The sequence below is a fragment of the Suncus etruscus genome, chromosome 6 (genome assembly GCF_024139225.1).
Source record: "Suncus etruscus isolate mSunEtr1 chromosome 6, mSunEtr1.pri.cur, whole genome shotgun sequence".
Classification (NCBI taxonomy): Eukaryota; Metazoa; Chordata; class Mammalia; order Eulipotyphla; family Soricidae; genus Suncus; species Suncus etruscus.
In genome coordinates, this window is record NC_064853.1 from 94,285,159 (window position 1) to 94,307,741 (window position 22,583).

The following is a 22,583-nucleotide window of genomic DNA, read 5'->3' on the forward strand; positions in this document are numbered from 1 at the left end:
CCCAACACCTCTGAGAGCAACCCCCAAGCACAGAGTGAGGAGTAGCTACTAAAAATCGTCAGGAGGGCCTGGAGAGATAGCACAGCAGCGTTTGCCTTGCAAGCAGCCGATCCAGGACCAAAGGTGGTTGGTTCGAATCCCGGTGTCCCATATGGTCCCCCGTGCCTGCCAGGAGCTATTTCTGAGCAGACAGCCAGGAGTAACAACTGAGCACCGCTGGGTATGGCCCAAAAACCAAAAAAGAAAAAAAATATCGTCAGGTATGACCCAAAAAAGGGGACTGGAGAGTTAGTATAGGGAAAAGGTGTTTTCTCCTTGCATGTGCTCAACCCAAATTTGAGACCTAGAACCACATGTGGCCCCTGAATTACACTAGGAGTGGTACCTGAGCACTGAGCCAGGAGAAAGCTCTGAGCACTGTCAGAGGTAGCCCCAAAAGAAAAAAAAAAGGGCAGGACATAATGAAATAAAAGGCAGTGGTAGATACAAATTAGATTGTAAATGGCTTAGAAAACCATGCTAAGAAATTTTGTAACTCATTAGAAAATGTGCCAAGGAGGCAACTTTTGAAATGATAATTTGGCAATAGTGTAAAATTGGGCCCACACTTTATTTATTTATTTTAGTTTTTGGGTCACACCCGGCAGCGCTCAGGGGTTACTCCTGGCTCTATGCTCAGAAATAGTTCCTTGCAGGTTCAGGGAACCATATGGGATGCCGGGATTCGAACCATCGTCCTGCTGCATGCAAGGCAAATGCCTTACCTCCATGCTATCTCTCTGGCCCCGGGCCCACACTTTTTAATGTGACCTAAACCTACTTGTATAATTTGATTCCAGGTTACCTTTCCAGTCTCCTGGACCATTTTCCCTGAAGCTAACTTGTTTCTCAGATTTGCAGTGTTCAGCCTTGAGTCTTTCTTTATATTTGGTGGTGTCCTCTGTTTGGAGTGCTGTTCCTTGGATCAAATCTGAGAACCTCTTCCTTTATTCGAGGTCTTTTACAGTGGGAGGGGGGTTTGGAGAGGTAATGGTGCTGTGCACTAATCCTGGCTTTGCTCTTGCTCATGAGGGTCGCTCCCAAAGGTGTTCTGAGGGCCATGAGTTGCCTAGTGTGATCCCCAGTTCTAAACTTTAGCTTTAGTGCAAAGCTTTCTCTGATCAACTATAATACACTTTCTCCTGCTATCTTTTGGGTTTGTTTTGTTTTGTTTTAGCTGCACACTCTTCAGTGCTTCAGGTTACTGTAGGTGATGGGGGATGAAATCCAAGCCTCCCCACCTCACATACAGCATAGACCTTTGAGCTATCTTTCTGGCCTTCTCCTGTTATCCTTCTCATAGCATTTGTCTTTCTGAAGCTATCTACAAGCTGGTATACCTGATACCAGATGAGTTGAAGTCCTGAGGACTGCCTTGTCTGTCTTATTTTTACTGTATCTTGTGTCTTGCACGTAATTGGCTCTATGTATTTATTAAATGAATGAAAAACTAAGGGGTGAGGGGAGCTGTTGGGAACAGATTTTACTTAGTATTAGCCCATCATGCATCATTCTTTTCTTTCTTTTCTAGTGCCAAGGATCCATCCCAGGGCCTCACACAAAGCAAGTCAAATGCTCCACTGCTAAGCTAAACTCCCACCTGCTTCCATATCCTCGAACACACTCTTCTCTCAACCCACAACCCTCTTATTTTATTTGGGTGTTAGCAGGGCACACCCGTGCAATGCTCAGGGATCACTGCTGATGGTGGTGTTGGGAGACCTTATGCAGTGACCTGGGGATCTAGGGGTCAGCTACATGCAAGGCAAGCAAGTATCTTAACCCCTGTAAGCAAGTGTCTCAATCCATTTAAGTCTTGCAACTAAGTGTCAAGGTTATAAGAAGGAATTAGAATAGATCCCATTCTGTCCTCCAAGAGAGTTCAGGACCGCTGCTTTGCACGGGCCGGCCGATGTAGTAGTTCAATCTCTGGCATCCCATATGGTTCCCCTAACCGGACCTGCCAGGAGTGATTTCTGAGCGTAGAGCAGAGAGTAACCCCTGAGCACCTCTGGGTGTGGTTCCCCAAACTTAGTAACTAACTAAATAAAGAGTTGACTTTAGTTAACTCAGTGATAGCGGCAAAGTTTCTGCAGGACCTAATAGGACCAGCCTTGTGTCCCAACTCTCTGAACACACACACACACACATACACTTTGGCCAAAATCACACACACACCCACACATACACTTTGGCCAAAATCACACACACACACAGACACAAAATCACACACACGGGGCCGGGCGGTGGCGCTAGAGGTAAGGTGCCTGCCTTGCCTGCGCTAGCCTTGGAGGACCGCGGTTCGATCCCCCGGCGTCCTATATGGTCCCCCCCAAGCCAGGAGCGACTTCTGAGTGCATAGCCAGGAGTAACCCCTGAGCGTCACCGGGTTTGGCCCAAAAACAAAAACAAAAACAAAATCACACACACTCACACTTTGGCCAAAATCACACACACACAGACACAAAACCACACACACACACACACACACACACACACACACACACACACACACACACACACACACACACACACACACACACACACACACACACACACACACAGAGTTAAAGCAGGGCAGCGGCTCGGGGGCGGGGCGGGGCTCCGAGAGGGGCGTGGCGCCTCCACCGGGGGCGTGGCCTCGGGTGCCGGGGCGGGGCCGCGGCGGGCCGCAGCTTCGAGCCGAGCCGAGCGGAGCCGAACCGAGCCGAGCCGAGCCGAGCCGAGCCGGGAGGGCCGCGGCCACCGGAAGAGTCGCGGTCGCCAGCCGAGCGGGCGGCGGGAGGGCGAGGGGGAGCGGAAGCGCGGGCCGGCGGGCGGCGCTGGGACCCGGGAGCGGCCGGAGAACAAGGGAGCGGGCGCCGCCGCCGGCCGCCGAGCCGGGCTGAGCCGAGCCGAGCCGAGCCGAGCCGAGCCGAGCGGAGCCGAGCGAGCCGCTGGGCCGCGCCACCGCCTCCGCCTCCGCCTCCGCCGCCGGAGACGCCAGGCCCGGCCCGGCCGCCCGAGCAGGCCTTGCGCGGGGCGCGGGCGCAGGCCGGAGCCATGGGCGAGACCAAGATCATCTACCACCTGGACGGCCAGGAGACGCCGTACCTGGTGAAGCTGCCGCTGCCCGCCGAGCGCGTCACCCTGGCCGACTTCAAGGGCGTGCTGCAGCGGCCCAGCTACAAGTTCTTCTTCAAGTCCATGGACGACGATTTCGGGTGAGGAGGGGCCCCCGATCGCCTGGGGGGGCCCCCGCGGCCACTCGGGGCCACCCGCCGGCTACGCCGTCCCTGGGCTCGGCCTTCGCAGCCCGCCTTCGGGCCCCTCCCCAGGGGCTCCCCGTCTGTCTGTCTGTCTGTCCGTCCCCTGGCTGAGGGGTACGCCGCTGTCCCCCAGAGCATTCGGAGCTGCCGGCCGCCGCCGCCCCCACCCCTGGAGCAAGCGGCGGCCCCCGCGGACACACAGAGGGACACACGCCCCCTCCGCCCGCCTCCTGCCCTGCGAGGGAGCCGCCTTTTGCAGAAGGGGTTCTGGGGGGCTCGGCCCCCGGCTTTCTGGTTTCTTCTCCCATCTTCGCGGCTCCAGGACTCAGCCATATTTGGAGCCTGGGCTGTGGGACCTGGAACCGAAAGGAGGGAGAGAGGGAGGGAGGGAGGGAGGGAGGGAGGGAGGGGGAGTTGTTGGGGTGCGCTGAGCTGGAAGGCCAGCCCGGCCGGCCTGATGTTTGCTGTGCTGGCTCTGGCTCTCCCTCCTTGGAGGGGGTGTTGTGATGTTGTCAAGGGAGCAGAGCCCCTGGATGCTTACAGAGGGGCGCTGGCTAGCCCAGGTGCACATCTGTCTGCCCCCCTTTTCCAAACACACACACACACACACACACACACACACACACACACACACACACACACACACACACACACTAAACCCTAACAGAGGGGTGCTGGCTAGCCCTGGTGCACATCTATCTGCCCCCCTTTTCCAAACACACACACACACACACACACACACATACACACACACACACACACACACACACACACACTCAGGCCATTTTCCTCCAGGGGGTGGCCTGGACAGCTTGGAGTGGGGGGTCTGCGAGTTGCGACGTCCCCTTTAAGAAGGAATGGAATGTTGGAGCCCGATGGTTCTGTAGCAGCTGGTCTGGGAGGGGATGCCTGGCAAGCCCCTCACCACCACCCCTCACTCCCAAGGGGCTGGGGGAGGCCCCCCACTAGCCTGCCCTGCACTAACTAACTGGGCGCTGGGCCTGAAGGCCTACGGAGAAGGCCTGCCCAAGCCCTCCAGGCCTCGCACCACCACTGGGCTGAGAGATACAGGCAGGAGCAATCTTTTTCCTCGGTGTTCATTAGTACAGTCCCCCTGGGAAGGGTGCGGGGGGGGGGGGGCAGCCTTCTGTCTGCTGCCAGTGGGTTTTGCTGTTTCTGCCTTTTCCCCACCGGAGCTCAAGGCTGCATAAGCCTGTGTGAGATGTAGTCTCTGCTGTGGCGGGGCAGATCCCAAGTGGCCTGGATCTGTTGTTGTTCCTGCCCGGGGTGGGGCATACTGAGAGGGTGTAGTAATGATGGTCTGGCCTCTGTCCAGAGACAGACACCCCTGGCAGGGAGACTTTGAAGTGGGATCAGTCTGCAAGGGGTGGGGGCACATTGGCTTGTGAGAAGAATCAGAGAGAATCTAAAAGGGACCAGAGACTGCCAGCCTCTGGGCCTGGGAAAAGGTGGTCATTAGCCATTCTTGGAGAGACTAAGAGAGACTAAGGTAGCATGTGTCCATTGCTTGCTCAGCCTTGTCCTGGCTGCTTCCAGCCCTCCTCTCCTGAGTTCCCACCTCTCTTGCCTGCCTCCCCCTCTCCCTGGCTGCTGTCAAACCAGGCCCACCTACAATTGCAAGAACAACCTTCTATCGCTTTCCTCCACTCCCCTTGGCTTAACCATGTCCTCTAAGGCCCCCATCCATGCAATCAAACCTTTATTTACTTTTAAGCAGTTTATTTATTTATTAATTGATTAGTTTTTGGGCCTCGCCTGGCAATGCTCACGGGTTATTCCTGGCTCTGTGCTCAGAAATCGCTCCTGGCAAGCTCGGGTTGACCATATGGGATGCTGGGAATTGAACCCAGGTCCATCTTGGGTCAGCCGTATGCAAGACAAATGCCCAACTGCTGTGCTATCTCTCCTGTTTCGCAGTCACCCATGATTAGTGGGACCCAGTCAGTATGAAAGCACAGATCTCCTGTCTCGTAAAGGATATCACGAATAAAAATATTTAACTGGGAGATTAAGCAACATTCATTTAGAAAGAGCCAGAGTGATAGTACAGTGGGGTAGGGCACTTGCCTTTCAAATGCCAAGGCAGTTCAACTTTGAGCACCCCTTATGGTTCCCTGAGGACCACCAGTAGTAATTCCTGAGTGCAGAGCCAGGAGTAACCCCTGAGCATATCCAGATGTGACCTAAAACTCCGGAAAAAATGATATAAGCAACATTTGTTAAGTTTCCACTTGAAGCTTTGTGGCAGACATCCTTGGTACTAGAACCATCATCCTTTACAGAGTATCAGAGTAGGCCCTTTCAGCAGGGCCAAGAGCAGTGCTGAATATGAAGGCGAGGCACTAGAGCCTGTTTTGTTTTCATCTCCAGAAGGATTGATTATTGAGCAGGAGGCTATCTTGTCATAGAGACTGGCAGCTGAGATGCATGTATACTTTCACACCTATTTAGCCAACACTTTTTGTGGTGCCAGGCACTGTTCTTAAAGCTTTTCAGAACTTCACTCATTTAATCCTCTTAACAGTCCCTGAAGTACATAGTAAGAGCCCAGTTTACAAATGAGGAAACAGCATAAGAAATTTATGTAACTTGCTTAGGATCACACAGTAAGTGACAAGGTTTGATTCCACATCAGGAAAGTGAGACCAGAGTTGAAGGCCTTTGGGATTGGAGAGATAGTACCAGTACTCTTGCCTTGCAAATAGCTGACCTGGCTTGGATCCTCTGAGCACCTCCCAGGTGTGATCAGGAGTAATCCCTGAATGTAAGGCCAGGAGTAAGCCCTGAATTCTGCGAGATGTGACTCAAATATAAATAAACAGAATAGGGCCCGGAGAGATAGCACAGCGGTGTTTGCCTCGCAAGCAGCCGATCCAGGACCAAAGGTGGTTGGTTCGAATCCCAGTGTCCCATATGGTCCCCCGTGCCTGCCAGGAGCTATTTCTGAGCAGACAGCCAGGAGTAAGCCCTGAGCACCACCGGGTGTGGCCCCAAAACCAAAATAAATAAATAAATAAACAAACAGAATAAAAGCAGTTAAAGGCTTTCATTGCAGCTAGTTTTTTTTTTTTTCTAATATGTTTTTGATGGCAGGGGTGGGGTTGGGGCTATACTAGATTGCTCCTAGAAGTGTTTGTTGGACTATATATATAAGCTCCTGAAGATTGGCCTGGTCTGCCACATGCAAGGCAAGCATCTTCTGATTCTTGTTTTCACCTCTGTTTTTTAGTCTGTTTTATTTTTCATTCCACCTTTTATTTGTTTTGTTTTTTTGGACCACACCCAGTGGTGTTCAGGGCTCATTCTTGGCAGGCTTGTGACACCATATATGGTGCCAGGGATCAAACCTGGGTTGGCCACATCTAAGGCAAACTCCCTATCCACTATACAATCACTCCAGCCCCTGTAACTGCCTACTTTCTTGCAAAGATTCTGAACCTCAGCAAACTAGAGGGGTTAAAACTGTTACTGGCTTGTCTTCAGAAAAGGAGGGTCAAGCAGAGACCAGTGCTCACCCCCTAGCTGTGATAGGAAAATAGCGCTGCTGGCTCACCAGGCATCCCCTCGAAGTTCTAGTCTGTGATGCCTAAGGACACCCCAACTTCCCTCTGGTCAAACCCAGGATCAGCCTGGCTCTCTTGAGTGGTTTAGGAAATGGAGGGAGAGTCAGCATTTCCAGCACTGAAGACGTGACAAATGACAAGACAGGTGCCACCACTAGAGGAGCATTTAGCTGGGGTGGGTGGGGTACTATGGCAGCTGGGTCTCCCCTCCTCTGGCTACACACTGCTTGCCTCTGGGTCTTCTGCTCAGAGTTTTCCCCTTATCTCGGATCCTAATTCTCTTATCCTCCTGGTTGAGCTTTCAGTTTTTGAGTTTTGGATAGGAAATCAGATGTACTGGAGGTGGGGATGTTATAGATAGGGACTCAGGAGAGGCAGTTCCAAGGCATTCAGGAATGCAAGGCCCCTTGTTTGTCCAGAGGTCCACAATTAGGGGTATATGGGACCCCTCAGGCATCTGGGATGGGCATTCCTCAGCCACCATTTCCCCACACTCCTCTGCATTAAGCTAGAGCCTTACACCGTAGAGATGTGTCTATTCTGCTGGCCAGTGAACTTGAATGTGGCTCTCCATAGATATGTATGATCCATAGATCTCCATAGATCTTGGTACGGATGGACATGATGACTTGGCCAGTGTGGAGCCTGGTCACCATGCCCTGGTGCTTCCTGAGGCTCCCCACATAACTGTCTGATGTCATGCCAGGTCAGGCACGAATGTCCACTGCATAGACTGTCCCTGAGGACAGTTCTATAGAACCACACCCCACCTGGACTCCCAGTGTGAGTATTTACATCGCATGTAGGTTGAGTGCTTGTTGGTTGTTTATTTTTTGGTTTGGGGCCACATCCTGTGATGCTCAGGGATGCTCAGGAGACTGTGGAATGTCAGGGATCAAACCCTGGTCAACTGTGTCAAGGCAATGCTCTCCCCACTAGGACTCTCTCCAGCCCATTGGTTGATTTTTGTTTGTTTTTGTTTGGGGGCCATACCCAGTAACGCTCAGGGGTTACTCCTGGCTATGTACTCAGAAATCACTCCTGGTTTGAGGGAATCATATGGGATGCGGTTGATTTTTGATTGTTCATTTGTTTTTGTTTTCGGGCCATACCCAATACTGCTCAGGGGTAACTCCTGGTTTGGGGGAACCATATGGGACACTGGGGGATCGGGATCGAACCGCGGTCCATCCTAGGTTAGCACGTGCAAGGCAAATGCCCTACCACCTATGCGACCGCTCCGGCCCCTGGGTTGAATTTTTTAAGCTATGACACTATCTATCTATCCTTCCTCCTTCTGCCTAGGCATCACTCAGCCCTTAAGTTCAGGTGTCTGGGGAACATGCCTGCTGCTCTGACACTTCCTACTTGTAGATATTTCCAGGAACTATCCAATGAGCTGTTACTTCAAGACCAGGACAAGGCAGGCTCCAGAGTGGATGCTTCTTGATGATCTGGCAGGGGCAGATACAGGCCTGCAGCTCACTGGGCTCAGCAGAGGCTCTGCCGCTAAGCAGACCTTAGCTCTTGTCAGATGCAGACTCTTGAGATCCTGCTAAAACTTGCCAGAGTTAGTACCAGGCTTTTATTATTGGTCTGGACAGAGCCAGGCATTTACAAAATCCACTTTTATTTTTTATTACAATGGCCTGGAAGAACTGAGAAATTTCTCTAAGGTAGGAAGGTGAAGGTGACAGAATCAGAACTTGAAACCAGATTTGTCTGATTCTGCCTGGATATGAGAGTGTGTTGTGTGTGAATGTGTATATCTGTGTGTGTCCATTATGTCATGTGTGTGCCTTTGTGTATATCAATGTATCTGTATAACTTTGTGTGCGCCTGATTGATTGTGTATATGTCATGTGTGCCTGTATATCTGTGTATACGTTTGTATATCATTGTGACGTGTTTTAACAGTGTATTGTGTAAGTGAAGTGGTGTGTGTAGATATCAGTGTGTGTCTGTTTATTTTATTTTATTTTATTTTTTTTTTTTTGGGTCACACCTGGCCGTGCTCAGGGGTTATTCCTGGCTCCAGGCTCAGAAATTGCTCCTGGCAGGCACGGGAGGACCATATGGGACGCCGGGATTCGAACCGATGACCTCCTGCATGAGAGGCAAACGCCTTACCTCCATGCTATCTCTCCGGCCCCATGTGTGTGTCTGTTTATTATGTGTGAGTGTATCTGGATCAGCATGTGATTTTCTGTATATATGATCGTGCAAGTCTGTATATGAGTGTATATCTATATCAGTGTGTGTTTCTTGTGTCAGTTTGTATGTGGTGTGTGTTAGTGTATATGTGTCATTTGTGAGTCTGTATGTTTTTGTATATCATGTAAGTGTGTGTCAGCGCATGTCTATCTGTTTTAGTGTGTATTTTGCATGCACATGTGTGAGTGACAAAGGAAGAGAATGAAAATTGCACTGTGGGAGGAGGGGGTTGCCTGCCCAAGGTCTCCTGCTACAGATCAGCTGATGCTTGTGAGTCAGCAGAGCCTTGCTGACCTGTCAGTGACCCCCCCAGAAAGAGGAGGCATTTGGATCATGGGTCTGGATGAGGGGCTGCTGGAACAGAGTGGGGGAATCAGCAGCAGCTGCCTCCCCGCCCCAGGCTCTCTCCGGTTGGTCACTGAGTCCCTGCTCTCTTGCTGTGTGTGTTGTTTTTTGTTTTAAGATTTTGGATCATACCCAGCAATGCTCAGGGGTTGCTCTGCACTCAGGAATCACTCCTGGTGGTATTTGGGGGATCAAACCCAGGCCGGGAGCTTGCAAGGAAAGCACGCTACCCTCTGTACCACTCTCCAGCCCCATCCTTGCTGTGTGCCCCCCACAACTCCTTTTCCTTTGAGTCCTGCTTCCCTCAGGTGACTGTAACCTGAAGGTGGGGAGAGTTGCTAGTGGATGAGTTGCCTCTCCCTTCTTTCTATCCTGTTCTGTCTTTCATTCTTTGATGACATGAGCTGTTTTCTTGGGGTCGCTGTGGGGTAGGAAATGGTGGCTGAGCCAGAGTTGGATGGGAGGGAGGAGAGCAGGCGTGGCCCTGGGACTTGGCCGTGAGTCCAAGAATGCGAGCATCGCAAGGAGCCAAGCACGTCCCCGGCTCTGGGCAGAAACTGCTCCAAGAAAAAGGGAGGATGGGGCTGCCAAGCCTGCTCACAACATAGGCCCATCTCCCTTCTGCCCACATCACTGGGCTTTGCACTGGATACAAGAAAGCTGGGGTCCTTCATTCTTCCTAGGCCCTTTCCTGGCCCACATTATAGCTAGCCACAGCCTAGCTCCTTAGTTCACTGCTCCACCAAACCAAACTACTTCCTGTGACAATCTCTACATTCCACAACCCGGGTCCCACTTCACTGTCTCCCACCCCACCTTCTACACATGCCAGCCCCACTTACAGGTTTTTATCGGACTAAACAGGAGAGTCCAAGGAAAGCAGAGTTAGAGAAGCCTGGGGCCAAATCCCAGCTCCTCGGCACAGAACATTTTCTCTTTCCTTATTTCTAAAACAAAGATCTGCACAATAATGTCTGTGTGGTAAAACTGATGTTGAAATTTTATGCTCTAACCATAGAGCTAAGACAGTTAATAATAGGTAAGAATAAAGGCTTTGGGGGCTGGAGTGATAGCACAGTGGTAGGGCATTTGCCTTACAGGCAGCCGACCCGGGACTGACCCAATCCCCCACATCCCATATGATCTCCTGAGCCTGCCAGGAGCAATTTCAGAGAAAGGAGCCAGGAGTGACCCCTGAGTCCCACCAGGTGTGGCCAAAAAACAAAACCAGAACAAAAACAAAACAAAAAGAATAAAGGCTTTGGAGTTAGGCTTCCCAATACTCTTTTCTTTTTCCCAACCCTTGGTTTTGTTGATGCTCGAGGCTTATTCCTGACTACTCAGAGATCACTCCTGGCAGTGCCAGAGATAGCATCAGCCTTATATGAAAAATACAGTGAACAGGCCCGGAGAGATAGCACAGCGGCGTTTGCCTTGCAAGCAGCCGATCCAGGACCAAAGGTGGTTGGTTCAAATCCCGGTGTCCCATATGGTCCCCCGTGCCTGCCAGCAGCTATTTCTGAGCAGCCAGCCAGGAGTAAGCCCTGAGCACGGCTGGGTGTGGCCCAAAAACCAAAAAAAAAAAAAAAAGAAAAGAAAAAAAAGAAAAATACAGTGATCATGGAGGATAGGCATGCATTGGTTCGGAGACTTGTTTTAAAAATGTAAACAAGGGGGGCCGGGTAGGTGGCGCTGGAGGTAAGGTGTCTGCCTTGCAAGCGCTAGCCAAGGAAGGACCTCGGTTCGATCCCCCGGCGTCCCATATGGTCTACCCAAGCCAGGGGCGATTTCTGAGCACATAGCCAGGAGTAACCCCTGAGCGTCAAACGGGTGTGGCCCAAAAACCAAAAAAAAAAAAAAAAAATGTAAACAAGGGACCAAAGTGATAGTACTGCAGGTAGGGTGCTTGTCTTTTTTTTTTTTTTTTTTTTTTTTGGGCCACACCCGGCGGTGCTCAGGGGTTACTCCTGGCTATCTGCTCAGAAATAGCTCCTGGCAGGCACTGGGGACCATATGGGACACCGGGATTCGAACCAACCACCGTAGGTCCTGGATCGGCTGCTTGCAAGGCAAACACCACTGTGCTATCTTTTTTTTTTTTTTTTTTTTTTTGGTTTTTGGACCACACCCGGCGGTGCTCAGGGGTTACTCCTGGCTGTCTGCTCAGAAATAGCTCCTGGCAGGCACGGGGGACCATATGGGGCACCGGGATTTGAACCAACCACCTTTGGTCCTGGATCGGCTGCTTGCAAGGCAAACACCGCTGGCTGTGCTATCTCTCCAGCCCGTGCTATCTTTTTTTTAAAGCATCTTTTGTTTTGGTTTTGTTTTGTTTTTTGAGTCACACTGACAGTGCTCAGGGGTTACTCCTGGCTCTACGCTCAGAAATCACCCCTGGCAGTCACAGTGGACCATATGGGATGCCAGGATTCAAACCACTGTCCTTCTGCATGAAAGGTGAAAGGCAAATGCCTTACCTCCATGCTATCTCTCCGGCCTCCTGCATCTTTTTTTTTTTTTTTTTTTTTTTGGTTTTTGGGCCACACCCAGCGATGCTCAGGGCTTACTCCTGGCTGTCTGCTCAGAAATAGCTCCTGGCAAGCACGGGGGACGATATGGGACACCGGGATTCGAACCAACCACCTTTGGTCCTGGATCAGCTGCTTGCAAGGCAAACGCCACTGTGCTATCTCTCCGGGCCCTGCATCTATTTTTTTAATGTTTTATTATAATACTGTGATTTATCAAGTTGTTCATAAAACAGAAGTTTAAGTTATTAAATATTCAAACATTAATCTCACCACTGGTGAGATTCCTTTACCGCTGTCCCCAATTTCTCACCATCGTACCCTACTCCTTTGCAAGCACAAACAGATTTGCTTCATATTGTCTGTTATAACACAAAGACAGGTGGAATTATCAAAACTTAAATCAACACAGATCAGTTTGAAGTTGTTATAGTTCTCCTTGGTGTTACTAAAGTCAGTGTCTAAGGATTTACTGGGGCTCTGGTTGGTGCTAGTTAAGCCTCCTATGTTACTCATTGCGTTACTTCTGTGTTTAGGCTCGCTGAGCTTGATAAATTTCTGTGTAACTTTCCCATCTAATGTCCTGTGATACGATAAGATTTTGAGGTGGCCATGTGGTCCAGGATCTATAGATCTGAAACAAGTTTGGTGGCTTGCAAGTTTGATAAGGTTAAATTGTGGAGCTGTGCTATTTCTGTCAAGGGTGTAGGGCAGGGATCCCCAAACTGATGGCTTGCAGACCAAGGACATTTATCCAGCCCACCAGGTGTTTTTTGCCTCCTTTGTCTGTCTTGCTTTGCGGCCTCCCAGGCCTTAGTGCGCTTGTGTGGGATTACACAAGCACTCCCTACTCCCTACTCCTGTACTCTCCTACTCCCCTTCCTCTCTGTCACTGAACTCCTCTCAGTCTTAAGCAGGGATCCTCAAACTATGGCCCACCAATAGCAGGCCAATTGAAGGCTCATTGAAGTACTGTTAAGTTTTTTTGTTTTTTTTTTTTTTGGGTCACATCCGGCGGTGCTCAGGGGTTACTCCTGGCTGTCTGCTCAGAAATAGCTCCTGGCAGGCACGGGGGACCATATGGGACACCGGGATTTGAACCAACCACCTTTGGTCCTGGATCGGCTGCTTGCAAGGCAAACGCCGCTGTGCTATCTCTCTGGACCCACTGTTAAGTTTGTTAATTTAACTTTACCTGTTCTTCATTTTAAATATTGTATTTGTTCCTTTGTTTGTTTGTTTTTTGGGTCACACCCAGCAGCGTTTAGGGGTTACTCCTGGCTCTGCGCTCAGAAATCACTCCTGGCAGGCTCGGGGGACCATATGGGATGCTGGGGATCTAACCTGGGTTCATTTCAGGTCAGCTGCGTGCAAGGCAATTGCCCTACCACTGTGCTATCACCCTGCCCTCTTTTTTTTTGTTGTTGTTTTTTGTTTTTTGGCCACACCCAGTGACGCTCAGGGGTTACTCCTAGCCATGCACTCAGAAATCGCTCCTGGCTTAGGGGACCATATGGGATGCCGGGAGATCAAACTGCGGTCTGTCCTATATTGATGTGCGCAAGGCAAACACCTTACAGCTCGAGCCACCACTCCAGCCCCAACTCTGGCCCTTATTAATAGTTTTTTTAAACCATAGTCCAGCTCTTTCAAATGTCTGTGGGGCAGTTCTGTAGAGTGTGGTGCTAGACTGTTGTAACTGCAGAAAGGAAATCTCCCCCACCACCACCACTTTCTAAGACTGCTAGGGAGGGTTGAACGTGGGCCAGAGTTGGGAAGAGTCAGCAGCCATTCTTTTCTTTTTCTTTTCTTTTCTTTTCTTTTCTTTTTTTTTTTTTTTTTTTTTTTTGTGGTTTTTGGGTCACACCTGGCAGTGCTCAGGGGTTATTTCTGGCTCCAGGCTCAGAAACTGCTCCTGGAGGCACAGGGGACCATATGGGGCGCCGGGATTAGAACTGATGACCTTCTGCATGAAAGGCAAATGCCTTACCTCCATGCTATCTCTCTGGCCCCTCTTTTTTTTTTTTTTTTTTTTTTGAGCTTGGTAGAGGAGCGAGGCCATTTTTCTTAGGATCTTGTCTTCAACATGGCCAACCTGGAGTTTGATCTCCAATATCCTGTATGGTTGCCTGAGCACTGACACAAGTAATTCCTGAATGCAGACTCAAGAGTAACCTTTGAGCATCACCAGATATGGCCTCAAAACAAAACAAAGAAATTAAAAACATGGCTAGAGATAGTACAGGAGGTCAGTCAATTTTATTGGATATAGCCAACCCCAGTTTGATCTCTGTTACCTCATATGGTTCCCCAGTACTGCTGGGAGTGAATAGTATTTCAGATCCCAGGTTGACTGTGGTTGATACCACAGGCTAGCAAATTTGGGAACTCACTGAGTTTGCATTTCTTCATCTGTGTCTGTTTTTTTTTCTTTCTTTTTTTTTTTTGGTTTTTGGGCCACACCCAGCGGTGCTCAGGGCTTACTCCTGGCTGTCTGCTCAGAAATAGCTCCTGGCAGGCACGGGGGACCATATGGGACACCGGGATTCGAACCAACCACCTTTGGTCCTGGATTGGCTACTTGCAAGGCAAACACCACTGTGCTATCTCTCCGGGCCCATCTGTGTCTGTTGTATAGAGGCTGTGAGGGTAAGAAATGAGACTCAGGGGCATAGCCTGGAGGTAGGGCGTTTGCCTTACATCCATAAGGACTTGCATCCCATATGGTCCCCCGTGCCTGCCAGGGGCGATTTCTGAGCACAGAGCCAGGAGTAACTCCTGAGTGCTGCCGGGTGTGACCCCTCCAAAAAAGAAAAAAGAAAAAAAAAAGAAATGAGACCCAGAGCCAGACTGGACTTAGAGTCTGTGGGTGAGGATGGGTGTGACTGCTATGGTGGGTGGGTAGCCAGTGGGTACCTCTACCTGCTCTTTCTTGTTTTTCATTGATCACTTGTCTACGCTTCCCAGAGAAACACCAAGGTTCCCCATTGAGAAGGGAAGGCAGGGCCAGAAGGCAGGATTGCTTATTCTGAGTTATGGGAAGGAGAAAGGCCAAACTGAGAGCACTGTTGATGGTAAAAGTGCTTGAGATCTCAGGAGTCAGGTGGGCAGTGGGTCATCTTCATTGGGTCTCTTTACAATCACCTGCAGCAAGGTGGCTGCCAGGGCACTGGGCAGGGCCAGAAGCCTCCTGTGGGGCTTACCAAGTGCCCGTGGGTGCATCTTTCACCCTACCCACTAACTCTGAGGAGACCATGGTAATGGTCTTTGGATCCTCTCCCAGTTGAGGAAAAGGAGCCATTAAGAGGTGGGGTTGTGGGGCCGGGTAGGTGGCGCTGGAGGTAAGGTGTCTGCCTTGCAAGCGCTAGCCAAGGAAGGACCCGGTTCGATCCCCCGGCGTCCCATATGGTCCACCCAAGCCAGGGGCGATTTCTGAGCCATAGCCAGGAGTAACCCCTGAGCCCGGGTGTGGCCCAAAAACCAAAAAAAAAAAAAAAAAAAAAAAAAAAAAAAAAAAAAAAAAAAAAAAAGAGGTGGGGTTGTGCGAGTTCCTGCATCCCCCACCCCCGGAAAGCTCTCCAACCCACCCCTTTGCCCCACAGAGTGGTGAAGGAGGAGATTTCAGATGACAATGCCAAGCTTCCCTGCTTCAACGGCCGTGTGGTGTCCTGGGTAAGTGCCTGTGGGCCAGACCTGAAATCCTTGCTGCTGCTGGCATTGCGCCTCTGCACTTGCCTTCCTTCCCATTTCCAACCAGCTTGTTTCTTTTCTTTTGTTTGTTTTTTGTTTTTGTTTTGGTTGTTGGGCCACACCTGGCAATACTCAGGGGTTCCTCCTGGCTCAGGAGGAACACTCAGGAACCATTCCTGGCTGTGCTCAGGGAACTATATGGGATGCCAGGGATGGTGCCCTACCTGCTGTATTATTGGCTCCAGGCCTGTGACCCACTTATTTGACTCCATGAGGAGTCTCAGTGAAGAGGGGATGTAGTGGGAGCAAGGCGAATCAGCCACCCTGTGGGGCAGGGGATCACCAGGGTCCCAGCTGCACGTGTATCCCCTTTCAATACCTGCTGAACTCCCTTGGGCCACTGGTCTGCTGCTGTGCCCCTAAACCAGGAGGAGCTCTTCTTCCCCTTCCTCTGCAGCCCCCTCTCCCCATCCTCCGGCTCCTCCTCTGTTCCCCACACAGTCTTCCTGCCTCTCCTTCTTTGCCCACTCAACCATTTCCTCCCCTCAGCTGGTGTCTGCAGAGGGCTCACACCCTGAGCCAGCACCCTTTGGTGCGGATAACCCTGCTGAGCTGCCGCCACCCATGGAGCGCACAGGGGGCATTGGGGACTCCCGGCCTCCTTCCTTCCAGTGAGTGGGACCTGTGGGTGGGGGCGCCCATGGTGAGGGGGGTGTGGCTGTCAGCTCAGTCTAGGGCTGGGGGAGGGAGCCCCCAGCCTGTCCCCTCTCCCATCAAGTCCTCTCCCCTCTGCAGCCCTCTTGCTGGTGGGGGCAGCCAAGAGAACCTGGACAATGACACGGAGACGGATTCCCTGGTGTCTGCCCAGCGTGAGCGGCCGCGCCGAAGAGATGGCCCCGAGCATGGTGTGCCTTCCCCTGCCCACCCATCCCTGTGACATCCGGTTGTCCCTCACCCTCTCCTGGGTGCGCCCTGTGAACCAGCAGTCTTCCCTCTTCCCCGCAGCCACTCGACTCAATGGCACAGCCAAGGGGGAGCGTCGACGAGAGCCGGGCGGCTACGACAGCTCATCCACTCTGATGAGTAGCGAGCTGGAGACCACCAGCTTCTTTGACTCGGATGAAGATGACTCCACTAGCAGGTGGGCTGTGCGTGACCCGGGTTCTGGGGGGCAGGTCGGCCCTGAGATGCTGGGCCCTGCACATAGATGTGGGTCTGGTGTGGTGGCCAGGGCAGGGCCAGCCTGGTGGGGAACGACTATGGGCCCTGCAGGTTCAGCAGCTCCACGGAACAGAGCAGCGCCTCACGCCTGATGAGGAGGCACAAGCGGCGGCGGCGGAAACAGAAGGTGTCGCGGATCGAGCGGGTGAGGCACTATGGGGGTTGGGAGGGCTGCTGGGCTGTATCTTCCATCTCCAAGGAGATTCCAGTGGGGGAGGATCTGGGGTCCCTCTAGCCCCCTGCTCAGGGCTGCTCTCTTGGGCTCTTGCAGTCCTCATCCTTCAGCAGCATCACGGACTCCACCATGTCCCTCAACATCATCACTGTCACGCTCAACATGGGTGAGTCCACGCAGCCACTCTGCCTTGCACTGCCCCAGCCCTGCAGACTTGTGTTCGTGGGTCCTTACAGCCGATCCCTGCCCTCATCTCATTCACACATGGCACTGGCTCTGCCCTTCTCTATAGTAGCTTGTGCATGGGCAGGGCCAGGACCCACGGCCTATGGGAGACCCCCCTGGGCGTAGTGACTATTAATTCCACCACCCAGGTCCTTTCCCATTTGACAGTCATCACCTGGCATTCTCATTTCTGCTCTAGGCATTTCTTTTAGGAGATAGCTGAATGTAATGCAGTACCCCAAGTTTGGTATTTAGGGTTGTTTGTTGGTTTGGCATCATAACCAGCAGTGCTCAGGGATTACTCCTGGTTCTGTGCTCATGGATCACTTCTGGCAGTGTTGGGGGAATCACACGTGATGCCAGAGATCAAACCAGAGTCCCCTATGTGCCTTGCCTTTAGCAATCCTGTACTATCTCTCTGGCCCTACAACTTTGAGACCTGAATCTGCATTCTGATTCTGTCACTTACTGCCTTAGAAAAGTTACTGAAGTTCAAAGTCTCAGACATCTCCCCTGTAAAATGGGATGAAAGGAGACTAAGTGACCAGGCAGAGCAACTGAGTCCAATTATGTCTGTGATAGTTCTTGCCTCTCCTACTCTTCTCTAAGAAAAGGCTCAGATTTAGGCCGGACGCTGGCCCCCTCTCAAGATCTTACCACTCCCCATAGAAAAGTACAACTTCCTGGGCATCTCCATTGTGGGCCAGAGTAACGAGCGAGGGGACGGCGGCATCTACATCGGCTCCATCATGAAGGGCGGTGCTGTGGCTGCTGATGGCCGCATCGAGCCTGGGGACATGCTGTTACAGGTATCCCCACTCTTCAGAGCGACCCCTCCCTTCTCCACCCAGCTGTGTCAAGGGCCCCTTGGCGGATGGAAGGCCTCAGCAAGCTTAGCAGCCCTACCCTCTACCCATGCACATCTGGCCCCTCTTTCCAGGTCAATGAGATCAACTTTGAAAACATGAGTAATGACGATGCAGTGCGTGTGCTGCGGGAGATTGTGCACAAACCAGGGTATGGAGGGATGGGGTCCTGTGGGGGGGCAGGCAGGCCTTTCTGGCTGTCAGCAAGAGGCTTGGTCAGTCTGGCTAGCACACGACTTGCCCTCACCTGGGAGCCCCCCTTGCTTTCAGGCCCATCACCCTGACTGTAGCCAAGTGCTGGGACCCAAGCCCCCGTGGCTGCTTCACCCTGCCCAGGAGTAAGTAGGTGGGGGTGTGGCCCTGTGTGAGCCCCCGTCTCCCCCGCCTTCTCAGCTGCCTCTTCCCTCACACCTGCTGTGGGCCAGGCAGCCACTGACTTCTCATCCTCCCTGCAGGCGAGCCCATACGGCCCATTGACCCTGCAGCCTGGGTCTCCCACACGGCTGCCATGACCGGCACCTTCCCCGCCTACGGCATGAGCCCCTCCCTGAGCACCATCACCTCCACCAGCTCCTCCATCACCAGTTCCATCCCTGACACAGAGCGTGAGTGACCCACCCTGTCTCTTGGGCCCTGAAATGGGGCCAGGTGGGAGGTGCTGGTGGGGGGAAACCCTGTCTCCCTCCTCCTTCAAGGGGGCAGGAGTTGTGACATCCTGCACTTTGCAGCCACTTCACACCACAACCTCCCTCACTGCCTTCCTTCACTGTGGTTTGCTTCTGAGTCTGTGCTGAGCACTGGTAAACCTCTGTTTTTCCTGTCACTGGGGTCAATGACACTCTCACTGCCAGCTTCCTGTGGTTTCCTAGAGACTCTCAGCCAAGTGTCTGTCACAGCGTGTAGCCTAACACAAGCTCTCTGGAAACGGCTGCCAGTCTGCACTGCCACCTACACGTCACACACCGTGTGAAGCACCTTCATTGATAGAGCTTCAATTTCTTCTCAGACACCTATAGGAAATGATAGGAAGGACCCTGCTGTTATAGAAAGGGAAACTGGGGGCCGGCTGTCAGTCCTTTGCCCTGTTAGCTCAGAGTTACTAGAGGGGGAGAGCTGGTAAGCCAGTTTCTGCTCACTAAGTCCCGGACTCATTTCTACACTCACAGGCCTAGACGACTTCCACTTGTCCATCCACAGTGACATGGCGGCCATAGTGAAAGCCATGGCCTCCCCTGAATCTGGGCTGGAGGTCCGAGACCGCATGTGGCTCAAGATCACCATCCCCAATGCGTTCATCGGTGAGAAGGCCCCACAGTGGGGGTGGGCGGGGTGGGTTGTAGCCCTGGGACTGGGCAGCCCAAGGGCCTAAGATCTCCTGGGCGCCTCTTTAGAGTAAGAACTAGCCCTGGCCTGGTAGCTTGTGTGACTCTGAGTCACACAGTGGCCTTGTCTCCAGGCTCGGACGTGGTAGACTGGTTGTACCACAATGTGGAAGGCTTCACGGACCGGCGGGAGGCCCGCAAGTATGCCAGCAACCTGCTGAAAGCTGGCTTCATCCGTCACACCGTCAACAAGATCACCTTCTCCGAGCAGTGCTACTACATCTTTGGCGACCTCTGTGGCAGTATGTGCCTATATATTGTTGGGGTGTGGGTGCCCAGTGCTGGGGCAACAGACACAAGGCTCCCATGTCAGGAGTCAGCAGAACACAAGGTCTGAGAGGGCTGTGGTGGAGGCTGGGCCTAGTCCACTTGGCTTCACCTGCCCTGCATTTGGCATTTTCCAGTTGCCTGGAAACTGGTGGCTAGAAATCCAGTGGCTTCAGACACGTCCTCTTACTCAGTCCTCATGCCCTTTTCCTCCCCCACTTCAGAAGCATAGATCATTCTCCTGTTTCTCAAATGAAAAAAACTGAGACTTCAGAAGCTAAGTTAGAGGAGTGAGGCTTTGGGTGGGTCTGGGTGTCTCTTGCTCTAGAGTCCTTTCTGCCCCAGGCTGGCTTGGAATATGGTACCACAGAAACGGCTTCAGTGAGGCCTAGTGGAGATCTTCATATGGCCTATGCTTAGCCTCTGCACCCCACTAATCCCACATACACAGCTTCCTCAAACAATTCCTCCACCCATGGCCATGCCTTACGCCTATGCTGGGGGAAATGGTCAGGGTCAGACATGGAACATACCACAGGCAATACCCAAGAGTGGATCCCATTCATTGCAAAGTTAGTGTGCAAGCATTAATCTGGGTAGTCTGCAGGGAACTCTTACCTTCAAAGTTTGTGGTCAGCCCTTGGCCATGAAGCTGCAACTAGTTGCTCCTGGCTGAAGCCCAGCCTCAGGTCTTAACTCTGCCTTAGGGAGCCTTTCTCTTTTTGTATTGTTTTGTAACCACACTCTGTGGTGCTCAGGACTTACTCCTTACTCTTCACCAAGTAATCACTTCTTGTAGTACTTGGGGAACCATATGAGGTGCTGAGGATTGAACAGTGTCAGCCACGCGCAAGGCAAGCATCCTGCCCACTCTACCATTTTTCTGGCCTGGGACCTTTTTCTTTGAGGCAAAGTTCAAAAGTGAATCTTTAACTGCTTCCCATCAAGTTCTAGGGACGAGTGTCCCTAGACCAGTACTTCTAAAGTGGATGATATTCCCTTACCCTGAGGACCGTGGTAATCGCAGGGACTGCGCTGGGGGTGAGGGAGGGAGCACTGTAGCAATTCAGGTGTAGAGGTTCACTTTTTGTTTGTTTGAGAAGGTAGGTTTTCAGTGGGAAATACTGAGTGATTTTATTATTGAAAAGGGGGTGTTGGGGCTGGAGAGATAGCATGGAGGTGGGGTGTTTGCCTTGCAGAAGGACGGTGGTTTGAATCACGGCATCCCATATGGTCCCCCGAGCCTTCCAGGCGCGATTTCTGAGCACAGAGCTGGGAGTAACCCCTGAGTGCTACCAGGTGTGACCCAAAAACAAAAAAAAGAAAAAAAGAAAAAAGAAAACGGGGTGTCAGCCAAATAATCCTGGTCTAGAGAGTTTCTGGGGAGGTTGGAGGTTCCTTGGGCTCCCTGGAATAGTGATACATAGGGTTTTTTGTTTTTGTTTTGGGGCCAACACAGTGGCACTCAGAGGTTACTCTTGGCTCTGCGCTCAGAAAACGATCTTGGGGGGCTAGAAAGATAGCATGGAGGTAGGTTGTTTGCCTTGCATGCAGAAGGACAGTGGTTAGAGTCCTGGCATCCCATATGGTCCCTGAGCCTGCCAGGAGTGATTTCTGAGCATAGAGCCAAGAGTAACCCCTGAGCTCTGCTGAGTGTGACCCAAAAACCAAAAACCAAAAAAAAAAAAAAAAAATAAGAGAAAGAAATCACTCCTAGCAGGCTCGGGGGACCATATGGGATGCCAGGAATCGAAACCAGGCTCATCCTGGGTCAGCTGCGTCACATGCAAGGCAGATACCCTGCCACTGTGCTATTTATCTGGCCCCTGCATAGAATTTTGGAGTCAGCAAGCTAGTGCAGCTCCTGGCTGCACATTTACTTTGGAATCTTGACTGAATGGATAGTGTCTGGGTTTGATCCTAAGGTAGACTCAGAGCAGCTCCTGGAATTGAGTGGGGGCCAAGAGAGTGTGCTCACACTCCTATGCCTTAAAAGCTATGCACTCGTTGTGTACTTAATGAATTTTAAGGGGAATATTTTGTTTTGTTTTGTATCTACATTTTGGTATCTCCAAAAGTAGATACAACGTTTGTGGCCTCTTAAATTCAATCAAGTGTTGTTAATATCATTAGCAGAATCAGCCCTGACCCAAAGCCCCAGGGACACAAATCTCAGGGACATGTGGCTCTACTCAGGAGATTCTGCTCTTCTCCTGGGCCCTCCTGGGCCTTTCACTTCTAGCCCAGGCCCCTAGAGGCTCAACCCAGGGAGTTGTTGACAGATGTTTTCCTGGGGCTAGAGAGGTAGTACAGCAGGATAGGGCACTTGCTTTGCACACAGCCAACCTGGATTTGATGTCCAGCATCCCATATAGTCCCCTGACCCAGACAGGAGTGATCCCTTAGTGCAGAGTCAGGAGTAACCCCTGTGGCTCCAAAATCAAAAACAGAACAGGTGCTCTCTTTCTCACTGGTTGAGATCCCTTCACTATAAGTGGAGTACACTCTAAAGGTAAATAGCTGGGTGCCTGAGTAACAACAAGAGTGCTGTCATTCTCAGTGTTCTTTATGGAGATAAAAGCAATCCCCTTGGGCGGGAGAGATAGCATGGGGATAGGGCTTTTGCCTTGCATGCAGAAGGACAGTGATTCGAATCTTGGCATCCCATATGGTCCCCTGAGCCTGCCAGGAGCAATTTCTAGGCATAGAGCCAGGAGTAACCCCTGAGCGCTGCCAGGTGTGATTACCCCCCCCCCCCCAAAAAAAAAGCAGTCCCCTTCCTCAGGCATAAGTTTAGGT

General features: G+C 51.7%; 1 protein-coding gene across 1 annotated transcript in view; it reads left to right on the plus strand.

The window, feature by feature from the left end:
- Positions 1–22,583, plus strand: part of DVL3 (dishevelled segment polarity protein 3) — a 324,867-nt gene that overhangs the window by 299,373 nt on the left and 2,911 nt on the right. Inside the window, exons 2-14 of the mRNA XM_049775837.1 lie at positions 3,021–3,242; positions 15,561–15,630; positions 16,198–16,319; positions 16,444–16,553; positions 16,654–16,789; positions 16,921–17,014; positions 17,141–17,210; positions 17,939–18,078; positions 18,210–18,286; positions 18,406–18,473; positions 18,591–18,740; positions 19,302–19,433; positions 19,592–19,759. Of these exons, the coding sequence (XP_049631794.1) occupies positions 3,082–3,242; positions 15,561–15,630; positions 16,198–16,319; positions 16,444–16,553; positions 16,654–16,789; positions 16,921–17,014; positions 17,141–17,210; positions 17,939–18,078; positions 18,210–18,286; positions 18,406–18,473; positions 18,591–18,740; positions 19,302–19,433; positions 19,592–19,759 (1,498 nt within the window). The 5' untranslated portion in view covers positions 3,021–3,081. The remainder of the gene's footprint in view (positions 1–3,020; positions 3,243–15,560; positions 15,631–16,197; positions 16,320–16,443; positions 16,554–16,653; positions 16,790–16,920; positions 17,015–17,140; positions 17,211–17,938; positions 18,079–18,209; positions 18,287–18,405; positions 18,474–18,590; positions 18,741–19,301; positions 19,434–19,591; positions 19,760–22,583) is intronic.